This window comes from Myripristis murdjan, chromosome 14, assembly GCF_902150065.1.
Source record: "Myripristis murdjan chromosome 14, fMyrMur1.1, whole genome shotgun sequence".
In the NCBI taxonomy this organism is placed as follows: domain Eukaryota; kingdom Metazoa; phylum Chordata; class Actinopteri; order Holocentriformes; family Holocentridae; genus Myripristis; species Myripristis murdjan.
The window spans coordinates 21,630,155-21,653,620 of record NC_043993.1 but is presented as its reverse complement, the minus strand read 5'-3'; the positions used below and the strand labels follow the sequence as shown (position 1 = coordinate 21,653,620).

The window sequence follows — 23,466 nt, the reverse complement described above, 5'->3', positions numbered from 1 at the left end:
CAAAAACAAAAAAAGCACTCCAAAATGGACAGGCAGTTCAATCAGTATTAGTGAATACGAACAATCAGGACATAGCCTGAATTTACTCTATTATCAACAAACTGGAAACTAACTTGGGGCCAAAAAAAATAGAAAATAAAAAAAAATAACATGAGACCCACATGTCAAAAACAATGGTATTGTACTTTAAACCATTAACTTGTAACATATATCTATGTTTCTCTCCCTTCTGATGTTATGATTGTTTTTTTTAATGACCTGTGTATTGGTTTTCACCATTATGTGATGTCATTTTCTACCAAAATGTAGACCTAGGGCTGAAGTACAACCATCCCTGACCAACATGCATTGCTTGACTATGGTTCCACTGATATGCAACCCTATTACCAAAATGTGCTGCATGCGTGGTTGAATACATATGGTCAACAGAGTCTTAATAGGATCGCAATGGGAAGAGATAATTCTCATGACATAGAGTATATCTGCGCTGACATGTACAATACCATGTCTGAGTCAACTGACTGAAATGATCATCTCCTATAATGTGCTTCGGCAGATTGAGCCTTTTAGTGTATATCGCTAAATATCTTCCAGGGGAAAATGTCTGGCTGTGTCTGATTTTTAAATCCATCGCAGTGCATTCAAAAAGCAAGCAGCCACATTGCTCGCTCACTTTCTGCTGGCTAACTGATTGCTAGCCGCAGCACTAATATTGCAGCAACAATAGGTAGGCAATGTCAGGATGTAATTTGCCTCTGACAAGAGATATTGCTCAAAAGTTAGGCTGCAGCCAATTTTGCTCAGGAGCACTCTGCCTACTTCTAATATAAACCCCCGATAAAAAGGGGAACACAGGATCCTGGATCAAGATCAGCAGCACAGGGGAAGCTCTCTGAGTCTGTCTCTGATGGGTCTCTCCAGAGAACAAAAGGTTTTATTATATTGTAAGTAGGAACTGCTCTCTCTAGATTTTTAATCTCTTTGCCAAATAGATAGATTTGATTCAAATTAAACTGACTATAATGTTCATTTTGAAAGTGATCTCTTTGTGTGTCTCTATAAATAAATTTTGGTTTTAGTGAGGGCTATGTCTACATTTGTCTTACAACCTGAACCTACTGATGGCTTGTGATGTGTTTTCCAAAAACTGTGCCATGAGGACCCATTACCCTAAATTAACATTCAAAAGCAAGTACGCCAAAAAAGTGTCTAAAGGTCCATAAGTATTAGTTAATTACCTTTATCTAATTTGATGCAATTTTTCACTGCAAATTTCAAGGTTTTCACAACAGTGCTGTAGAATGGGTAGGGCTTTCCCATGAAATTGGTTTGGTTTATGTGTTTTCAATGTCAGCACTCATGCTTTGCAAAGTTAAAACTTTTTTCTGGTGCCTGGCAACATCATTTGTTTCCTTGGCAACATGGTATGGCCTACATCTGAAACACAACTTCTGTCTATGAAGAGGAGATCCAAATGCCAGCCCAACACCAAGTCCCACAACAGCTATGACCTTCAAGTTATACTAACAAGCTTTATGGTTTACACAGATGACAAAAACATATATATATATATATATATATATATATATATGGTCCCATTAAAATTTACAAAATAAGGCTGACAATCTAATTTAGTTGTTGTAGAAAGTTCTCATACTGTGATCTGGAAAGTCTGACTGGGATGGCAACGTACATTAGGTCTATGGTCTATGGTTAACAGTGAGTGAATTAGTTATGACAGTGTTTGTTAAAAGTGAATTTGTTAGGAATGCCATTGGTTTTATTGTCACTTGGGCTGTTATCTCAATCAGACCATAAAGAACATGTCAGTGCTGCTGCCAGGAATAGCAGCTAGTGACATCAGTGCACCGAGGACAATGTCAGCTCTCGAAGGTACACACTTACAGCACACTGTTCATGTTACTTTTCTTTGAGGATTTGTTACAGCTTTTCTGTGTTATTTGATAGCAACAGTAAGAGGCAGTAAAAGCAGGGGAGTAAAGGGCGCAGATCGAACCTGGGCTGCTGTGGTAAGAACTAAGTTTGATTTGTGGTATGAGCTCCACCAGGTGAGCCACCAGGTTGTCCTGTGTTTCTAACACTGACACATAATTCAGTCACAGTCTCACAAGCTGCTAATCAATAGCTGCTTGCTATTTGGAAAGTTTGCTTCATGTCTCAAGTTAAAGCTCATTTCAAGTTAAACAGGCAAACTGGCAATATGATCTAACCTTGATGTTTTTTTTTTTTTTTTTTTTTTTTTTTTTTTTAAGCAATATTGTTCTTGTTTGGTCAAAAAAGAAACTCAAATGCAATACTTGTTTGAAAAGAAAAAGTGGAAATTGGAAATTAGCTTAGCACTAATCACTTGCCAGCTGCATGTGAGAATCTTAGAAAACAATAGAAATAGCAAACACACACAGCTGTTTCTGATTGTTATACCTACCTGCAAATTTAATAATGCAGGCCAAAATCTAAATCTCCAAATATAGCTCGCTGCTGTAATTTAACAGCTGTATAACATTACTAACTTACACCAAGCAATGTTTGCTACACTAATGGTGCATAATGTTTACTGTCAATGACATCATTGAGCTTATGTGTGACAAAGTCCAAAAACCCAAATGCAAAACTTAAAGTAGACAATCTAATGTTTTAAATGGAATCTTATTGAACGTTGGGACAGTCTTGAGTGTCAAATGGGTGTCAAAAACCACAAAATTCAGCACTTACAACAGACAGCTCCAAACATCTGATTGCTATTATTATTTTATTTACACAAGTCATGATGTTCACTTTGGTAATTTTTTTTTTTTTTTTTTTTTTTTTTTTGGGTCAGCCACCAATATTTAGGCTCTGAGGAAAGCCACAGCATCTGAGAATCTGTCCACTTTATCCAGTACTGGTTTGGTAGGGTTAATGGCCTGCTTGTGTATTTTATTGTGCCTTGAATTTTAAAAAAGGAAAGAAAAAAAAAGGATAGCTGTTTCTTGCTCTCAAACCACTCTGTAGCCTGCAGTTCTTGTTTTAGGTCATGGTTATTGAGACACTTTAATATGGACAGTTTTACTGCTGAGGCACTGGCTCCCTAAATCATTCATTTGAACTCTGTGAAACTATGATAACATTTGTAAGCAAAAGGTGGGCTAAATATACACCTTTACTGGACTAAGACACTTTAAAGAAAATGACACCAGCAATGATACTGCACTGGTCTAGCTAGATTACATGTTTTCATGAGAAATAGCATTTTTCAATTTTTCCTTATGACATGTTTCTGTTCTAGGTATGCTTACAACTTGGCTGTGGTTACATTCGTCATTTAAAAGCCATTATTATTGTTATTATTTTCATCCCATCATGCCAGGATGCAAGTGAGCAAAAAACGTGTTTGCATTGCTATCAGATGTTCAGAACATGCAAGTGGTCAGGCAAACTTTTTGATTGTAATTCTCCATGATCCAGATGCAGCTGCAAAGTGCAAACAAGCAAAGCAAGGAAAAGTAATACAGGCACATTATGTAAATACAGAGAGGCATAACAGCCATTTTCAGGCGAAAAGTGTGGACATAATCTCAGCTCAGGTCTCAAAAATCACATTGAAGGTGCAGCCCTATAGCGCAATGTAATCAGCATGAGTCTGGATAAGAGAAAGAGACCTACATAAAAAAAAATAAAATAAAATAAAAAAATCAGGTAGTGTAAGTTTTCAGCACAATAACGTAGACTCTAAATATCTGTAGTTTTGCGGCTAATGCCTAACATGTGTTATGGAATATGTCATAGATACAGAGGCTGAATCGGTGTTCATTTGAGTGTCAGCTTCCATGAGCCTTGTTCAGCTGTTTCTTTTATTTTTAGGCTGCAGTGTTGAAGTGAACTGAGGTTACATTCCCCCAAAGAAAAAAATTAAAATATTCCGAAAGTGTGTCTGCGGTGTTCACGTGTGACTTTATAGTGACCATATCAAACAAATGATGGTTTTACTATCCTATTTTCTATTATAGACGCGTCACTATAATATGCTGACATGTAATCTATAGACATAGCCTATGTCTATAGGCGTTAATAGACCTATTTGAGTCACTGGGGTAAAATACATTGCCTGGACATTTGGTGTGACATCTGCAGATTCCCTGACATATTTAGGCTTCAACAGGCTACTATAGTATGATTGGTGCAGATATATACCTCTCAATGGCATTTTCTATTCTGAAAGACTTGTTTTGCTCCTCTCACATGTCGGAAAATGAAATAAAATCATATTCAGTCATCAATATGAGATGATCGCCTCGTCTAAATCCTGAAGAGCAGATCCACAGGCTGAACACCGTGTTCTTCTGCGTACTTTGTCAGTCTTGAAGCCCCCTGACATTTGACTGTCACCGGCTTGGAGGTGCGAGTCTGGGAGCAGAAGCGCGTCAAGTCAGCCATAGTAAGCACAGATAAAACCGGAAGCGTAATATTACAAAATACTGGTGAAATTATGCAGTTAAATTATAGCTGAGAATAGACACTAATCTGCTTGCATTGTATGATGATGCATGTAGACCTGCTCAATTTCACTGCTCCAGGTCCAGTGTCCTGCAGTTTTGGTTTGTTCCTGATAGGAGCAAACACCTGCAGCACACTGGACTTTAAGGAGTGTAATTGGGAAGATTATTACATGGACCAGGGCAGCCTGCCCGAATGGAGGGATTATGATGCCTTAGGGTCAGACTGATGGTAAATAAAATGCTGAGACTAACAGTTGGTTAGGTGTGGCAGCAATGCAATTATTGCATCAACCCAGCTGGCGAGTCTTTGTTTCAATCATCACCTGCACATACAAGGATTTGAAATGAAGTTTTCCTGCAGGGTGGCCAGCCTCACTCTACCTGACAGAGTGAGCAGGTTAGTGATTCAGGATGACTTTAAAGTCAAGTGGCTCTGGTTCCTCTGTACTGACAGCAGCCAGTTAAGGTGGTGCAGGATCTCCTGGTAAAGGTCCCACACACCCTCCCTCAATTGTTTTTTGTTTTTATTGTTTATATGTAGTCTCTCACTTTTGTGCAGTTTTATGTTTTACTAATGTTGCTCATTATTGTTTTGTTGTATGTACAGCCACTGAGACATACTTTGTGATTCTGGGCTATATTGAATTGACTTGACCCTGGAACACACCCTGGACTGGTTGGACAGACTGCATGCCAGTTGGGACAGGTGGGGGCTGTTGGGGATAAGGATGTCCCGGTTGCTCTGCTTGGTCTGTAACACTGTGATCTGTAATGGATGGACTGCAGGAAAAGGTAGGGGGGTGCATGTTTTATTTTGAAAACTGAGACCGGAAGTTCTATTTTGTATTCTGGCTGACTTGACCCTGGTGGGAATAGACCGTAGGCAACCTCAGACAGGTGGAGGAGACGTCCTCAAGCAGCTCAACTGCACCGTGGTTGGACTTGATAGGGCAGGATAGGGTTGGGCTACAAGACGAGCATCGGTGGACGCCGTGCACGGCTGTGTGCAGATTCCCTTGCAGCTGTTGTGTTCGCAGTATGATGCCAGATAAAAAACATGGTTTGGCTGATTTTCCCATCCTGAGCACTGGCACACATGCTGGATAACCCACACTTCAATGTGGACATGGGGAGGACGAAGAATGTAGCTATAATGGATTAATAAGCCGACACATGGACTGAGATTTTTTTTTTAACCCAGACATTACTGGCCTGATAATTATAATAATAACAACAGCAATCCTGCCTTGGCCATGGAGAACCAAGCAGTGGAGCAGCAGACTTATGAAGATGTGCAGAAAAGCGGCTATCTCCGCAAGCATAAATCTATGCACCGGCGATTCTTCGTGTTAAGGGCGGCCTCGGAGCATGGTCCAGCTCGACTTGAGTATTACGAGAACGAGAAGAAATTCCGCAGTAAATCACCTGTCCCCAAAAAAGCCGTGAACCTGGAGACTTGCTTCAACATCAACAAGCGGGCGGATTCCAAAAACAAGCACATGATAGTCCTTTATACCCGCAGCGAGAGCTTTGCCATTGCTGCAGACAGCGAGGAGGTCCAGAATGAATGGTACCAGGCAATGTTGGACCTTCAGTGCAACTGTAAGATATGAAAAGACTGATGTGATTTCTATTCCCTGTTTCTGAACCAGGCCTATCCTGCTCAATTTGTTTTCGATAGGCTACATTGGCTCGGCCATTCGCCACTATTACATTTTCCTGGCGTGAATTATTGGAATAGTGTTGGCTACAGGCCCATTTGATCTGGTTAATTTTTAATAAATTAGACCTGAATGCAATTTGGACTATGTGTTTTTTGAACTGAGAGGCAGGTGGATCCGACTGAAAGGGCTAGACCAGCACGCTATGGGCGGCATGTGCAGTGTTTGTGCAGCACAATCTCAATAAGCATTGCTGGAATATCATAATATGTTTATATACAATAATATGTTTTCTGGTGGAATTGTTTTCTTTGATGCAGTGAGTAGCGACTACATCCAGTATTTTTTTCAGCACGGCTGTTTCGGCTGAAATGCAGCCCATTTGTTATTAAGGTGTATTTTTTGCATGGCGCAATGGGCATATAGCAACCATTGAGGGGGTGCATCATATAGTAGTAGCCTATCCCGGTCCACTCCGCTGGAGCCTGTGTTTTTGTTTTTCTGCACAGCGCTCTGCCTGTCGTTCGCCTAACCTACATTTCTGTTATATGGTGCTGCTGGTAGGGAGGAGATGGCATCGTCAGTGCGCTCTCATTGGAAAATGTGTTTCTGTTGGTTACCCTCGTGTTTACGTTGTTATCGTTATGCTGGAGCTGAACATCACCGACACCCACCCACTCTGCCATCCTTTGCATTTCAGTCAACTGCGAATGATGGGCTTGACCAGCTCAGATGTTTTAATGTCAAAGACCCCTAAATAGTCACATATTAGGCGAAGGACCCGTTTCCCCCCCTTTTCTCAGGGAACACCATGAGGAATGACTGTTATTGGTTTCATTTTGTACGGTATAACTGTCTCCCACTGTAAATGGGGAGGATAGAAATGGAGAGTGAAACTTACCATTGTAATAGTCATTTCTATTTATTCTGTCATCTAGATGACTTTTCATTGAATTAGATTGAAATGAAATATTTATTTATTTATTTGATTTTTTAAAAAAATGCATTTAATATGTATTTAACCAAGTGGAGTGCCTTCGAGATTAAAATATGGATAAAGTGGAGCTGCAGACAGGACAACACATACAACATACAACAAGGCATAGAGAAAAATAATGCTGCATGGGGAGGTGGGGGTGGACGTGTGTGTCAGTGGAGATCATCATATCTGTGCTTAAGGGAAGAGTGAAACCATCTACCTAACTGTATCCCGAGTTAATCATATTATTGTAATTTCTTTGTGATTGGCCGTGAACTGAACTAGATGTTATGCTTTCATAGTCAACTATGCTATGTGATTTCCAGTAGAGTCACTGTATTGTGTTGTGTTGCATACTATGGTTTCCAAGACTTCTAGTTAATGATAAAGCTGCAAGCTCAAGCTCCAAAAAAAAAAAATAGACATGGTGAGGTATAAGCTACAGCACAGCTACTAATATTGGCAGACACAGCAGACTGTATTATGCTTACATTTTTTAATGATAGTGATAGAAAAGAAAAACATTTGATAGTAACATCTATATTGATAGATGACCACCTGACTGCTGTGTAATAATATCATATGGACTATGTGTCTGAAATAAAGAAGTCATCATTATTATTATTATTATTATTATTATTATTATTATTTATATGATTTTTGGTCAGTTTGACATTTATCTATGGTTCAACAGGTTGAGTCCCCTCTGTCTAATGCTCATGCTCATCATTAAGCTATTTTCTAAAATATTTTGATATTTTTTATTCATTCAGTACTTAAGATGTTTTTATTAATTCTATTTATTCTTGCTTTTTCTAGGTAAGACTCCTGATGACTGTGGTAGCAGCGGAGAGTGTAGTTCTCCCTCTCCTGTTCCAACCTTCAAGGAAGTATGGCAGGTGAAGGTTTGGCCCAAGGGTCTTGGACATGCCAGGAACTTGGTGGGAATCTACCGGCTGTGCCTAACTGACAAGACAGTCAACTTTGTCAAACTCAACTCTGACGTGGCTGCTGTTGTGCTGCAGCTGATGAACGTGCGCAGGTGTGGCCATTCAGAGAATTTTTTCTTCATCGAGGTGGGTCGCTCAGCAATTACAGGCCCCGGGGAGTTCTGGATGCAGGTGGATGACTCTGTGGTGGCGCAGAACATGCACGAGACTCTGTTAGAGGCCATGAAGGCCCTGAGTGAGGAGTTTTGTCAGCGCAGTAAATCCCAATCTGTGGGGACCTCATGTGGCGGTGGCACTGCCTCCAATCCCATCAGTGTCCCGAGTCGTCGTCATCATCCAAATCTGCCACCGAGCCAGGTGGGCTTCTCCAGACGAGCTCGTACTGAGACCCCTGGAACAGGAGGCAACAGCACCAGCACTTCACCTACGTCCCGCCATGGGTTCCCAAGGGCGCGAACTGCCAGCATTGGTGCCAGGTCAGAGGAGAGCGGAGCAAGTGCCAAAGGGACGTGGGCCAGCTCCAGCCCAAGCCTTAACGGTTCCTGCTCCACTACCCCCACGCTGAGGCCCAAGCCCACCAGGGCCCCTACCCCTGCTAAGATTACTCTCAGCCTTGCACGTTACACACCTAACCCTGCTCCCTCTCCAGCACCAAGCCTGTCCTCCAGCTCCGGTCATGGCTCAGAGTGTGGGTTAGTGGGGGCAGCTGTGGGGGGCATGACAGTCTGCTCCTACACCCGTGTTCCTCAGAGAGTTTCTGTCTCGGGTTCACCCAGCGACTACGGCTCCTCAGATGAATATGGCTCCAGTCCTGGGGAACACTCTCTGCTTGTCCCCAGTCTCTCTGGTGCATCCCATGGTGTGAGTGGACATCATGCACATGGAGAGGGATCCTCCAGCTATATAGTCATGGGCGGGCGAGAGGGTCTGCTTGGTTCCCATCAGCGTTCCAAAGGCCGACGGATGCTGCGGCGCTCCTCCAGTAGGGAATGTGAGGCAGAACGCAGACTACTGAGCAAGAGGGCTTCCTTACCATTGGCAGGGAATGAACGACTTACCCCGCGTAGAAAAGAGGAAGATGATGAAGATGATGAAGAATACGCCATCATGTCCCGGAGTGCTAACAGAGAGACAGCTGATTTGCATCATGGCTCAGGGGTCTGGCAGCGGGAGGTGGGCAGCTTGATGTAGTAGGGGACACTAGGAAGAGAACTGAAAAAGGCAGGACAGAGGTGGACACAGGGGGTACTGTGGATAGTGGCTATATGTCAATGCTGCCTGGGGTGACTTCTCCTCCTGTTTCACTTTCTCTGTCGGTAGGTATGTCTGACGCCAGTGCTAAACCTGGAGCTGATGATGAGTACATGGCCATGACCCCCAACAACAGTGTGTCACCCCCTCAGCCCATATGCCAGCCTAGCTCAGAGGGCTACATGGTCATGTCTCCCAATAGCAGCAGCTCCACAGACCTACACGGCCTGGGCATGTGGGATAGCAGGGCCAGTATGGAGAGCCGGGCTGCGAGTGACTACATGAACATCTCACCTGTCAGCAGCCGCTCTGCCTGCAGCACACCTCCCTCCCACCCTGAGCAGCACCAGCTGCAACCAAAAATGTTCAATTCCTACTTCTCCTTGCCACGAGCTTATCAACACACTCTCTACACTCGCTTTGAGGAGGACTTAAACCAAGGCAAAGGAAAAAAGGATAGCAGTGGCCATGATAGCGCTGGAAGGGGAGGGGGAGTGGGATACAGCAAGAGAAACAAAATCACAGTGGGCTCTGCAGGGGGCTGTCAACTCTCCTTGTCTTCCTCCTCTTTCTCCTCCAGCTCAGCCAGCAGTGAAAGCCTGGAGGACAAGTCGATATCAGCAGGGAGAGGGTTAAGTTTATTAAGAACTGGAGCAGAATACAGGAGTGGGGGAACATGTACAAAAGATGGGCATCACCAGCAAAAACGTGGATCAAGTAGTAAGAGCCCAAAGCAACAAAGGAGGGGTCGGCCACTCAGTGTATCTGCAGACATCTCGAAAGCAAACACCTTGCCCAGGGTGAAGGAGAATCCACTGCCTTCAGTATCCCAGAACGTCGGTGAGTATGTCAGTATCGTGTTCAAGGAAGACGGCGAATATGGCCGAGGAAGACGGTTGGGTTCAGAACACGGACAGTCTGTGATCCACGGAACTCTGAGGCCCCGGCACCAACCGGTCCTCTGCCATGACAGCACCACTAACCTTCCCCGTAGCTTCTCTGCACCGTTGTCCACCTCTGCAGAATATGTCAGCATGGATTTAGGGAAGTCCTCAACCCCCCTGACTCTAGTTAGATCCACATTCAGCACCCCACAGGGCCCACCAGCTGTTGCCCCCAAAGCCCGAGATGAACACAGTAGGGCCTCTCCTCTGGCTGCAGAGGGAAACACAGGGTACAGAACAAAAGCAACAGTGGCAGCAGTGCCAGCAGACATCCCTACACCATTTACAGACAACACAGACATGGCCTTCAACAAAGGTTCAGAGCCCACTCCTCAGTGCTCCAGCATCTCAGCAAGACCTTCCATCCATTCGGGCCAACCATTATCCATGGAGCAAGAACCAGTCTTAGGCTTTTCACCAGCCAAGTCCTTCTCATCACCTGAACGGAGCAGTAGACTGGTCCGAGGTGACCCACAGGGACGGCGTAGCCACCGTTCAGAGACATTTAATTCACCCCCCTCTCTACCACGCCACCAATCTTCTTCTACCTCCCTCTTCCCGGAGGGCAGCCAGGCAGCGAGCCATCGACATGGGTTGGACTGCTCACTGTGGGAGAATGGACAGGCGGCTGTGTCTGCCACACCTCCACCCCAAGCCTCCACCTCATCTGCCGAACAAGGCCTTAACTATATTGACCTTGACTTGGCTATTAAGGAGAGTCCTCAAGTTGGAGTGGAGCGTACCTCTGCCACCTACAACATCGGAGGAGCTGGTTTGGGTAGCACTGCTGGCTCCAGTATCAACACCTATGCCAGTATTGATTTCTACAAGTCAGAAGAACTGAGAGCACAACAAAACAGTAGAAAAGATGGTCAAGGTAAGGACTACTGAGACTTTAAACCCATCTTATCTTAAATAATCTACTGAAGAAATAGTGTGTTCGCCATTTAAGAAAAAAATCCTGTTGATCATGATGCGGCTGATGTATATTTTGAGTGAATTCTAATAACTTTGTAAAGCCTGGTGCTTTGAAAATTTTAGCCTACCTAACACAAAGATGCACTGTTTTTGGCAACACCTTCTTTTGTTCTTCAGTCAGGTTATTGGTGTCAGCTGTGGGCCCACATCCAAAGACACAGTGATTAGTGTAGTGAAGCAGAACAGTTTACTTTAAACACCCACATAAATTAATACAGTTTTGTGTAAATATTACATATCATATTACTTGCATCAATATTATGGCATAATTGTAATTTAATCTACAATATATATCCATAATTTCTGATGTACATTTTTAAAACTATATTTCAGACAGTAAACATTAACTACACTTTGCTAAAGATTATATATACATTAGGGGGGAGACCCTGTCTTCATTATGGCTAAAAGATTCAATGGCAGCAATCTGTCTATTTACTTGTGGAACAAACTTTTAGTACTCTGTTGTGTTATTTCCTCAAGTCTACTAATCAGATTTTGCCTGTGGTAGATCTTTGTTTCACTTTGTCATCAGATCTGCCAAGAGCATATTTCCCAATATTTATTTCAGTTCATTTGGTAGTTTTTTCTGTTCAGATCTTATGTTACAGGAAATGGTTTAGTTTGGCTCACATATGCCAAGCCACAGGGACAGGACAGTGTACACTACAGAAAACTCCGGGTTTTTGGAGGTGCAGGATGAACTTAACATATTAGGTAATTGTGCATGGTGGTAGTTAAGTGGTGGGAAACATGACAAATCTGATTGGTCAGCATGCCAGCCAAAACTTGCTTGTTTTCCTCTTTAGCCTATGAAGCATGTCATTAACATTAAACACGACTGGCAGTGAAAAAAATATACTGGTGACATTAACCAAACTAAAGCTGATTGTTTTCTTGATATGATGTGCATCATCTGTGGATAAAACTGCTGTCTGGATCTTAGTCACTCACCCCACTGTCATCCTTTACTGATGTGTACTTTAGCTTCAAGTTGGTGGTTGGTATTGTGCTTCCAGGCTATGGGTTGTCTGTAGAGTCCCTTATTATCACAAGTGGGTGTTCAGAGAGCAAAGCCAATTGATTTGTCTGCTGGTAATGAGCCATTTCACATAAATGGAGGTAGAGGGGACAGAACATGGGCCAGGTTTTTATATTTATGTGTGGGTGTGCTATTGGCTGGAGGATTTCACATGGCAGCTCTGAGGTTTCCTTCACATTGCACAGATGCAGATCACTTAGTGGTTGATGTTGTTAACTGAATTACACTGAAGATTGAATTGTGCATAGGAGACAGTGGAGTCGAAAGTCGCAGTATCCTTGACGTTAAAATCTAAGTATGGCTCTAAATATAAATAGGAGTTTTCATACCAGAAGGCTATATAGATAAATGGAACAAACAGCTTGTGCATCTTGCTCATTCAGAGCAGCTACCTCATTAGCATTAAAGGCATTTAGCGTGTTCAATGGCCACATGTGCATGTATAATCATAATAGTTGTCCTTACTTGTTTCAGTTAGGAATAATTTAGTTCTACAGTTTATGTGCACATCAAAAGAAGGCTTTGTTAATATTCATCACATTGCTCTTTCATGTAATTCTTCATACTGTGAATATTGATTGAAGGTAAACAGCTTTTTCCTCCTGCCATCAGCTGCAGTTATCTTCTCAGCACATAACTTTGCTCAAGCTATGAAGTCTGCATAAAAGTTAAGATGTTTGCCATAAAAACTATTAATTCAAACGATCGCTGCAATTTGTAAAACTTCTAATATGCTGGCTTATTAATATGGTGCTTACAAGTCCAAACAATCCACCAGTAATGCCACTATCATGTTACTCCACCTGTTTTAATTACATTTTAATTGTTATTTCAAATTTAATCTTAATCAAAGTAACATAATTAGATCAAGGTGTTTACAATGAACCACGTTTTAATTGCTGTGTTCTCATGATTGCATAAAGATCAAAGTATAGGTGTGCATGTAAACGTAGCCAACAACATTTCTGCTCTACAGTCCCAGTGATGAAAGTCAAATTCATTGCAGATTTGGAGCAGAGACACAAAGTCTTGAATCTTCTGGGCTGTCCGATGATATTTTTAATTGATTACTATTGCTATTTGATCTACTTACTCCTGTATAAGAACTCAATAGCAAACAGCTGGACATCTTCATCTTTCTTTCCATTCAAGTCTCAAATCGTTATGATTACTATCTGTATTTTAAAAAAAGCAGTATCGGAAAATCCCTGGTATTTTTTCTGTGCATGTAGTGTGCACATTTGCATAGATGTTGTTGGAGTTACGGAAGAGGGCTCCTGGTTGCTCAGCTGTCAAAGACACTGTTTCGTAAAGGGATGGTCCCAGATTTTGTCATCAGTGTGTGTCAGTCCCGCTGAAGTGTCCCTGTGCACGTTGCTCGAGCTCCTGGTGAAAAGATGAATTTATACCCAGGAATCAATATCACAAAAATTAAAATATACAGGCCTGAACACAGCTCGTCTTAAAGCTGCAGTAAGCGATTTCTGACAACTAGAGGGTCTTGAGAACTCAAATCGGTCCATCTTCCACGTTCACAGCAGCTTGGTTGCAACAAAACTGAGAGTTAGGGTGAAAAATCGGTTTGTGAGAAGGAAATGAGGCATACATTTCATTTTCACAAGGCTCCTGTTGGATTACTTTTATTTTGTCTCTGACCTCCAAATTCAAAATGTGGTGAAGCTGCAGACTTTCAGCAACAGGCTAAGCTGGTTTGAATGGACATTTTCTGTCACTGCAGAATGACAGAAAACACTACAGAAGCGCTCGCACGACTGATCTGAAATTTGGATATGTTTATCTGCAGAATGTGCAGTTTCAGAGAGGCTTTGAATGAAGTTGCAGCAGTGAGGGGGTGAGGTGGAGGGCAGAGCAGGAGGAGCTGATTCAGTCCGATCAGGAAATAACAACAGAATGGCTGTAAATTGTAATGTGGAAAGATGATGCACAGTATTCACTCTCACATTGCTAGAGGTCATTGTACAGCAAAAAAAACAAACAAACAAACAAAAAAAAAAAAACATGCATGTAATATTGTTCACTGTAGCTTTAAAAGAGCTGTTTGGTTAATGCTTTGTTTTGATTTTGAGTACTGTGGTGTAGATTTGTTTGACTGATGGCCAAATGGATCTCATGCTGTTTTAGATAGATAAAAGAAAGTTCCGACAATACTAAATCTGACTGCAAAGGCAGAAGAGATTACGGTCAAATTTAAAATGTAATGTAAAAATTATGTTTTTGTCATCCTCTGCCAGGAGCTCCCAAAGCAGATGAGCTTGTTACATTTCAGTTTCGCATTTTCCTGCTACAACAAAAACCCTCTGGTAGCATGCAATTTGAATGAACACTGAGATTTTCTTATCATTCTTGACTGCTGCAGTCTCTGTAGTGTGGGGTTTGGAAAAAAACGGTGCTGAACATTTTGCCCTGTTCAACTGATACCATACAAAATGGCTGTTTTTTTTTTTTTTTTTGCACCACAGTGTAAACACAACCAGAGTGTTGAGGCAGCAGTTATTTGGAACTAAAAGTGGATGAAGCCAGTGAGTGGACTCAAGTACTCAAATCTCAGGTTGATTTATCGGGTCATTTTGACTGAACTCCCATCGATCTGGACTGGAGACAGGCTATCGGTGCCTGATTGAGGAGGTGCTGTTTTCTCCACAAACCCCACACAAAAAAAAGCACAAAAAATAGTTGCATGTTGGCATTCATAACCCTCAGCTGAACTGACATCCATCGCTGAGTCACACCGAGCGATGTGTATTGTTTCGACGGCTCATTAATAAGACACAGAAATGGGCTGTTGGAAATCCTAGGAATTTATAACGGCCTGTGATCAGACTGACGCAAAGACATGGGACACATAATATTGACATGCTCAACAGTGTGCATGAGACACCACGGAATCAGAAAATCTTTTCAGAGTTATCTTGCATCATGTGATATTTACCCAAGCAGCCTGCAGGGACTGTAGATTAAACAACAGCTATGTGCTGGCTGAGCAATATGCTGTGGGGAATAAATGCCTAAACTGTCCTTTTTACTGTTGCTTCAATGCAGCAAGACTTTTTTTTTTTTAATCTGCTGAGAAGTAACATGTAGATACAGATGCTTTTTACACCGACTGTCTGCAAGTACTTAGCAACACCAGTCAGAGTAAATGGAAGCAATAATGAACTCATTTTACCTTAATTTCTAATGTTCATTTAGTATTAGTTGTTTGACTTTTAACCTCATGCTCAGAGTTTGCTGAAATCGTGTTGCTTACGGGGATTTAGGGCTGGGCAATAAATCAATTAAATCGATTAATTTAGGTTTATGTTTTAAATTGATGGAAAAAAGTTTGACAAAAATTGAGGTTTAAGTTTTTGGTCATATCACCCAGCTCTACTGGGAATGTGAGTAGTTTTTTTCAATTTTGCTGTACAAACATGATGATTTAACCTCCAGTTTGCCTTTCATTCTTTTCTTTCCAGATTGTTGAGTTCCATCCTCATCCCGGAGCTCAGCGCAACTCTGCGACCAACTCTGCAAGGGAACGGTGGGCAGCCCTCTTTGTTTCCACACCAGAACTGTAAACCGGGGCCTAAACACCGAAAAACAATGGATAACTCACGTCCATCCAGTGTGTTGGCTGCTGCCAACTAAACACGTGCCAAAAGTTCAAAGGTTTCATCAAACAGGGTTTGTTGAAGTGGAAAAACTCTCCAGCCATTTAAAAGGGAATTTTCCTACCAACAAGTAGCCAATGACACATGCGCGTGCGCACACACACACACACACACACACACACACACACACACACACACACACACACACACACACACACATACATAAACACACACATACAAATACACACACACTTGCATGCACAGGGTAGGGAAAGGGTTTTGCTTTTTGTCTTGTTTTGAATCTGAATGATACTTCACCATCAGTTTACTTCATATAGAAGATAAAGGATATGATTGTTTGAGTCAAGGGCCAGTCATCAATTTGGTCATGTTGATCATATTCTGTCCACTTATTTTTTTTTTTACTTATTTGTTAAATTGGTATAGGTACTTCAAAAATTTCCATCTCTAGATTCACTTGACCAAACTTTAAAATTTGTTGCATTTTCTCCAGAATTAAGCATCAGTCTAAACATGGTAAGAGCGATTTGATTGCTCATGTGGGCTTAGCTTATCAAATAAAGACGTAATGACAAAAGAAACATCAAAACTGGCCCAGATAGTGTCATTTGGAATATTTACCTATTAAGTCGTTTTCTAACGTGGCTCCTTTCACCTGATGTCATTAAATCAAGTTTTATGTTTTTAACTTTCAAATATCATCCTTTATCCGTATTAGAGGCTAAATGATGGCCGGGCATCATTTCCACTCAAAATGAGACAAAAACAAATCAGACTGGCAGTAGTTTCACACACTCATACACCTCGTCACTATATACATATTTACTTTAATATATACAGTCGCCCAGAAAGTTTTAATACTTAGACTGACTGTGTTTTCTTGTGCTACAAAAAGGCTTCAAATGTATTTATTTTCTGAGATCTACACAAAGTACAGCAGCGATGTTATATAACTGAAATTCAAATGTAACCTCCATGTTGCATTTAAGTTTTTTCACACCATGGGAAATTTTTAGTGTGAAAAACCCACGCAGTTTACACAATCTTTGTGAAATCCATAGGAGTTTGAATTGTAGTCAGCAGGGCATTGTCTCATTATATTTGCTTGTGTTTGGCTGTTCATACAGGGTTTTCACGTTGCAGGTAACATAACGCAGTATATCTGCTCAAGCTTTGTGTTCAGACTGAGAAAAAAAAAAAATCCTGTTCATCCTTCCAAAACGTTTTCTATTTTCACATAAGCTGTGCTATAAAAGGCCATTTTCATACAAAACTACATGGAATTTAGACAGACACAAGTCTCTACCCCGGACTTGATGCACAAAGAAAACATGTCCTGCCATGCCTTATTGCTGATACATTCAAATTGCATGCTTCCCCTTTAATGCATCTCAGTAGTATTTTAATGTATTTAGTGAAAGTCAGTGCAGAACACATGACTCACATGTACAGTGGGCTGTGTTTGAGGTTAGAAGGAAAAGTTAAACCATCAGCCTCCTTCTCTTTTGCAATTTCTTCACTATTTTCCAGCATTAAATTAGCCAGTAGAAAGTGCACAGACACTTTAGGGTCACCTGCATCCCAAAATCCAAGTCACCACTTTTACATGCAGAGCGATTCTTTAATCTTAAGGTGATTATGAGAATATTGTGATTAAGATACAGTTGTGGTAATGCTGCAAATGATTTATTTGAGGGTTTTTTTCGGATAGTATTTCTACAGAAAACTGCTGTGCACATCCAGCCTTCACGCCTCGAGCCTCAGAGCTATGAGAAGAGGCTGCAGTAAACGATGGCAACATCACATGGAGGCAACAGAAAAACAACGGCAGCCACATGACGGTGGTTTATGGCAGGAGCGAAATGATGGATGTATCCTATAGTGTAGGAGGCATATAGCAGTTCATTTATTCAGTAAACGCTGGATGCGGGATCGCATTAAAAACGCCCAGATTAACAAAACGTTCTTCTGCAGCGCATGTAAACAACTTAATGAAATTACTCTCATAATCAAAGTAAAGGCAGTAATTAGATTGTATGTATGTAAATGTGTTCATTTAGGTGGACTGGAGGAACGTGATAACTGACTAACTGAGCAAGAGAAGGGGAACAGCGTGATTTTGAAAAGAAAACATTGTTTAAACAGCTAAACACAAGCTAAAGGTGAAATCAAACACTGAGTACAATTTTGGTGAGGTAAAGAAACACAGATGAAACAAAAGATCATTCATATTTTGTCTATTTTAAGTGCAAATCTTTACAAGAATTTCCTTTATGGTAGATGTATTTTGATTACAACTCACATAAATGCAATTTGAGTCAATTTGTAGCACAACTAAATAATGAAAAAGTCAAAGTATGAACACCTTTCTGAGCGGCTGTGCTTTTATATTATACCTGTATATTATACTATAGTATATGCTATAGTATACAAGTAGAACTACATAAACTATAGTACACACTGTAGTTTGTTTTTCCTCATTTGCATAACAGTTAACACAATTGTGATATAAATGTGACACATTACAATGGTATATAAGAAAAGATATACAGTATACATATAATGATTAATACTATATAGCCTAGATATCTATATACTCTTTTATAAAGTGCCTCATTTTTGATTGTAGCTGTTTTTACACAGGTAATCTTGAAATGGTCCGTGAAAATGGAGAAAAAAAGAGTATTGTTTCTGTCTTGAATCTTAATTGTGAATAAATTGAAATTTACAGAGGACAGACTGGAAACCTATACTGCTATTAGTAAAAACCATGATCAAATTGCCTTACTATGTTTGTCAGAAACATTCAAACAAATTCCTCATTTTACATTATGCTGTGCCTAACACTTCAGCCACAATGTAAGCACTCCTTCGCTCCTCTATTTGGCTTCATCTCGCTGAAGTTCGGCCAAAAAAAATAAAAAATAAAAAAATGATAAAATAAAAACAACAAAAAAGCAGAACTAACATTTCTCTCTCTCTCTCTGTCTGTCTGTCTCTCTGTCTCTCTCTCTCTCATTTTACACCAATGGGATGTATCCACTTAAGACCTCTGTCTGTTTAATCCACGTTTGTCCACCACTGACACGAAACCTAACAGGCTGTCCACATGCATCCACATGAACTCTTGACGAGCTGTTTGCCGGTGGACAAACGCCAGCGTTCTGCAGCCTTTTGTTGTTCGTCGAATCCAAAGCAAAGATGCTGTCAGAGGATCTTTAGTCGCCTTACACCCGGAGCTCAAGTCCCTCAAACACAGCAACATTAGTACCCTAAAATACCCACCTTCTACCATCCAGCCCTATTTTTACTACATTTTATCTAAATTAAAACTTCCTCTGATCTCACCTTATATATGTAAAATTGTAAACTCTAATAAATTAATGTAGTTTTATGCAATCTTACAAAATTAAATGTAGGACCATGTACAAAGCAGGGGGAGGATACAATGCAATGCATCCAGAATTCATGAATACACACAGAAATTTAAGAATATGTACAGTAAAGAGCAAGTAATAATAAGAAGTAGAAGAATGCATGATGTTGATGCTATTCATCCAGAGCAGTCCAGTGAAGGAGCTGTATGTAAAGTGTGCGATGTGTGTGTGGTGTGTAAAGGCCCGCAGGTCGGTCTGGATCAGGACAGCATGCACATGGATAGATGGATGTCAGCAGCTCGGAGTAATGAGCGAGTATAGCAGCAGGAAGACAAAGTAATCCCTGCTGCACTGTTTCAGGAGCAGGGAACTCCACTGTTTTGCAGTGCTATTACATTTTAAACAGAACATGGTCTCGTTTTAACACGCTCCTCCCTGTGTGTTCATTCAGGCTCTCACTACCCACGTCTGCAAACAACAGAAAACCAGTTCACATTTGGATCCAGGACAGAAAATTAAATTTAATCTATGATGCTGCGGATTATGTTCTCAAAATCTGGATTTTTTTTTCTTGACTAGGATCTCAGTCTCATTCCAAATCCTCATAGCAGCCAGTATTTATGGTTATGGTCATTATTAGTTATTATTATTATTATTTTTTGGATGTGGATACAGATCCCAGCAGGTGTGAATAAGCGCTCTCTCTCTCTCTGTCTTTCTTTCTTTCTCTCTCTCTTTTACATGTGACTCGGTCTAAACTATCGATCAGACAGTGCCATTTCTGCCCTCAACCCACCTGTTACTTTCCATTTACAACATTTTGCTGCTGTTAAATAAATTGCCAAAAAACAACAAAAAAAGGTCTTACACCATTTCAAAGCTGTACTTTAAAAAAAAAAAAAAAAAAAAAAAAAGATAAAGTAGCAAAGAGTAGACAGCCAAATCAGCCACAGATCTCACTTGCAAAAGCGCTTTTTCACCGGAGATGGTCAGCCACCGGGCCGAACTGATAGTTGGATCGAGGAAAAAAGATGTCAATGAAATTATAAAAGAGTCCAATTTTCTAGCAAGCAGTTGTTTTCCCTGAGGTTGTGTGACTTGTAGTTGATGACTTGTTGCGTACTGTTTCCAGAGCCTCAGACTGGGAGCGTTTGGCCGGGTCGAGAGATTAAAGTGCCAGACTCTTTCAGTTGAGCGCCCTGACTGTGTTTATACAGGGTACAAACAAAGTAGGCTTTTCTTGATGTGTTTTTGACACTGGTAGGATTTCCCACATTTAGATTTATTTTTTTTATCTTTATTTTACCACAAGGCTCGGGTTCACAAGCCAAATCATTTTAACCCCCTTTGCAGATATTATATGCCTAAATACAGGTAAAACAGTGTTACACATGTACACAGACTTGAGCATTTTGATTCTTGTTTCAAAAAAAGACAAAACATGTCAGTTTCTACCAGAAGGTTCTTATGTTCGCCCTTCCAGGTTACTGATGCTCACTTTGTTCATACCAGACTCTACTACGAACACACGCATTTACCAATTTAAATCCAACCCCCAACGTGCATCTGTAAGGACACTCAAGTGCCTGGCTGTGATTATTGGTGTCTGATTATTCCTTGATTAGTTTATTCAGTCGTTTTCAATTATCTCAACACATAGAAAGAAATTCAAACCAGCTCCTGGGAAACCAAGTCTTCCATGCATTTCTTTAGCATTCAGTTGCAGATGTGCGTTTGCTTCACAAGAGGGACTTTTTGTGAACTCAGAGGTTCAGGCCTGAGAGCTGAGACCATGCAGACGCTGGGCAGAGAAACACAGCGGTGTTCTCGCAGCAATGTGTTGCACATCTTTTTTTTTTTTTTTTTTTTAATCAGGTATATTGCTTTTTTCCCCTATTTTTTTATTTAAAATTTGAATCTGACTTCCATAGCCTTTAATTTAACTTTTTTTGTTTTAACCCTTTTCACATGCCTGTCATTTTTTTTTTCAGCTTCTTGATTTAATCTGATGAACCACAGATGTAAATGGATTGAGCATAGCCCATTACTGCCAACAGTTTATGCTCATCACAGAAAACTTTCTTGCCAAACTCTTGTATAACAAACACATACAGTACACAGACTGGTTACACTTTTATAACTAACAGTACCACTTGTGTTACTCTTTTGTTGAAGTCTTGAAGTGATCTTTTATAATCTCTTTGTTATTCCTTTAGAGTTTCTATTCTAATTGGGGATTACTGAGATTCTCTTACCTCATAATCTCAAATCCAAGCAGACGTAACAGTTGGTTTTAAAGCCCCTTGGAGAGTCTGAGAAGGGTTCAAGATATTACTTACTTCAGATACTAGAAAAGTATAAATAAAAGCTTTGGATTTGGGTAGATATCATTTAATGTATTGTTTTTTCAGAACTACTTTACCAGCCGTAGGCTGTCTTCTATATTAGCACTCTCATGAGATACAGCAGTTGTATGAAAACGCTTCGCATTTATGAATCATCAGAATTCTGTCGAGTCTGAAGAGTTTTAGTTTGGTGAAACGCAGAGACTCATGTCGTCTCTTAGTATTTCAAAATGTGTTGTTGAAACGAGGCGTATAAATCAGTCCTCTGCCTCTACTTGTGGGAAATGATACTGTATGTACAATCAGGATAGTGAGTATGATTACAATGAAAGAGCATTGTATTTATTTTAAAGCTATTGATAATACTTTGATAATGCTGTATAATGTAAAAAGACTGAACAGGAACTCTAGGTATGTAAAGTATACTGTGTATAAAGGAGGTTGCTCCAGGGGAGGGACGGGCATGGGGTTCATTCTGTTCATGGCAAACTGTTCAAAACAGAATATTGATGATTCTTGTCTGTGATGTAGACAATGTCTATGTTTTTTTGATAAAAGGCAAATGATATGAAAACAGCAAAACCTGTGTCTGTGTGTGTGTGTGTCTCTCTCTGTGTGTGTGTGTGTGTGTGTGTGTGTGTGTGTGTCTATTTTCTTTGTGAATATTTCTGTTAATTTTAGTCCAGAACTTGATGGAGTGTTGCAACGTTTAATCAAATCAGTCTAGACGGCCGTAAGCCATGACTGATCTGACGTTTTAAGGATAAGCCTGTGGGCAGAGGGCACAAGTCTTTAATCCCAGGCTACTCCTCTGTTTAAACATATGGCATTTTGGTAGCACATAAGTTTATGGTGGAGTGACAACAGAGTTACATTTGTTGTAAACATATTTCCCTTTGGATCACAGTCACTAATAAGTGAAAAAGGTAAGGATCCAAATCCAAAGCGAGGGAAGGACCAGTGGACCCACCACTGCTGTAGTCATGCATTTAAACAATTAAACTATCAAACTAAACAGCTTATCGGAAAGTAAGGGAACAAAAATGTTTGTTCTTAAGCACAACATTCAACCTCTGTCTGTTTCCCTCATTAATTCAGTTACTGAAGACGTGATGCACAGACAAAGCAGAATTCAGAGAACTCACTTGATTCTACTGAATAATGAAAACAAGTCAGAGGACATCAAAAAGATCAGCAACAGAATCATAACTCATGTGAATGAAACAAAGAAAAGGGAAAATTGTGCAGGAGATGGGGAGGACACCCACAAATAAAGCACTTTAAACACACCAGTTTTACATTAAAGAAGTAGATATAGAAGTGAAGAGATGAGACATGATAAAAACTAGGTTTTCAATTAAAGTGAACTCTCACTGACTGCATTTGGGATAGTCACTCAGCCCTGTCCACCTTGTTTTTGTCACAGTTTGATTGCTCCTCCTAGGAAATACAGCAGTTTTTTTTTTTGTTTGTTTTTTTTAATATAATGCAAATTAAAGTTAAAGGGCAATGTTTTTCACCCTAATAAACTGAACCACTCAATGTCTCCTGGTAAGAGGTTCATTAAAGGTCAATGTAGGGTATCAACAAATGCTCAACAAAGTAGATCTCTTCACAAAAGGAAACGGTTATGACACTGTAGCAGCTACCAAACTTATGGAAAGCATATCAATGTTTGTTCAGTTGTGACTGTGCAGAATACCTATGTTACATATTTTGCAGGAAAATGTGTGTATTTATCAGCTCCCAGTAGCCCAGTATCACATCAAACTACCAGGAGCTCCCCTGTGATGCAGCACTGCAGAACTGTC

General features: G+C 40.6%; 1 protein-coding gene across 1 annotated transcript; it reads left to right on the top strand.

Annotated features, from left to right (window-relative positions):
* The first annotated feature begins 5,749 nt into the window (after positions 1–5,749).
* On the top strand, positions 5,750–15,842 carry LOC115371850 (insulin receptor substrate 1-B). Its single transcript, XM_030069420.1, is given in 4 exon segments — positions 5,750–6,098; positions 7,956–9,242; positions 9,245–11,158; positions 15,778–15,842. Coding segments are annotated over 4 exon segments (3,558 nt in total). The 3' UTR covers positions 15,786–15,842.
* The last annotated feature ends 7,624 nt before the right edge of the window (positions 15,843–23,466 follow it).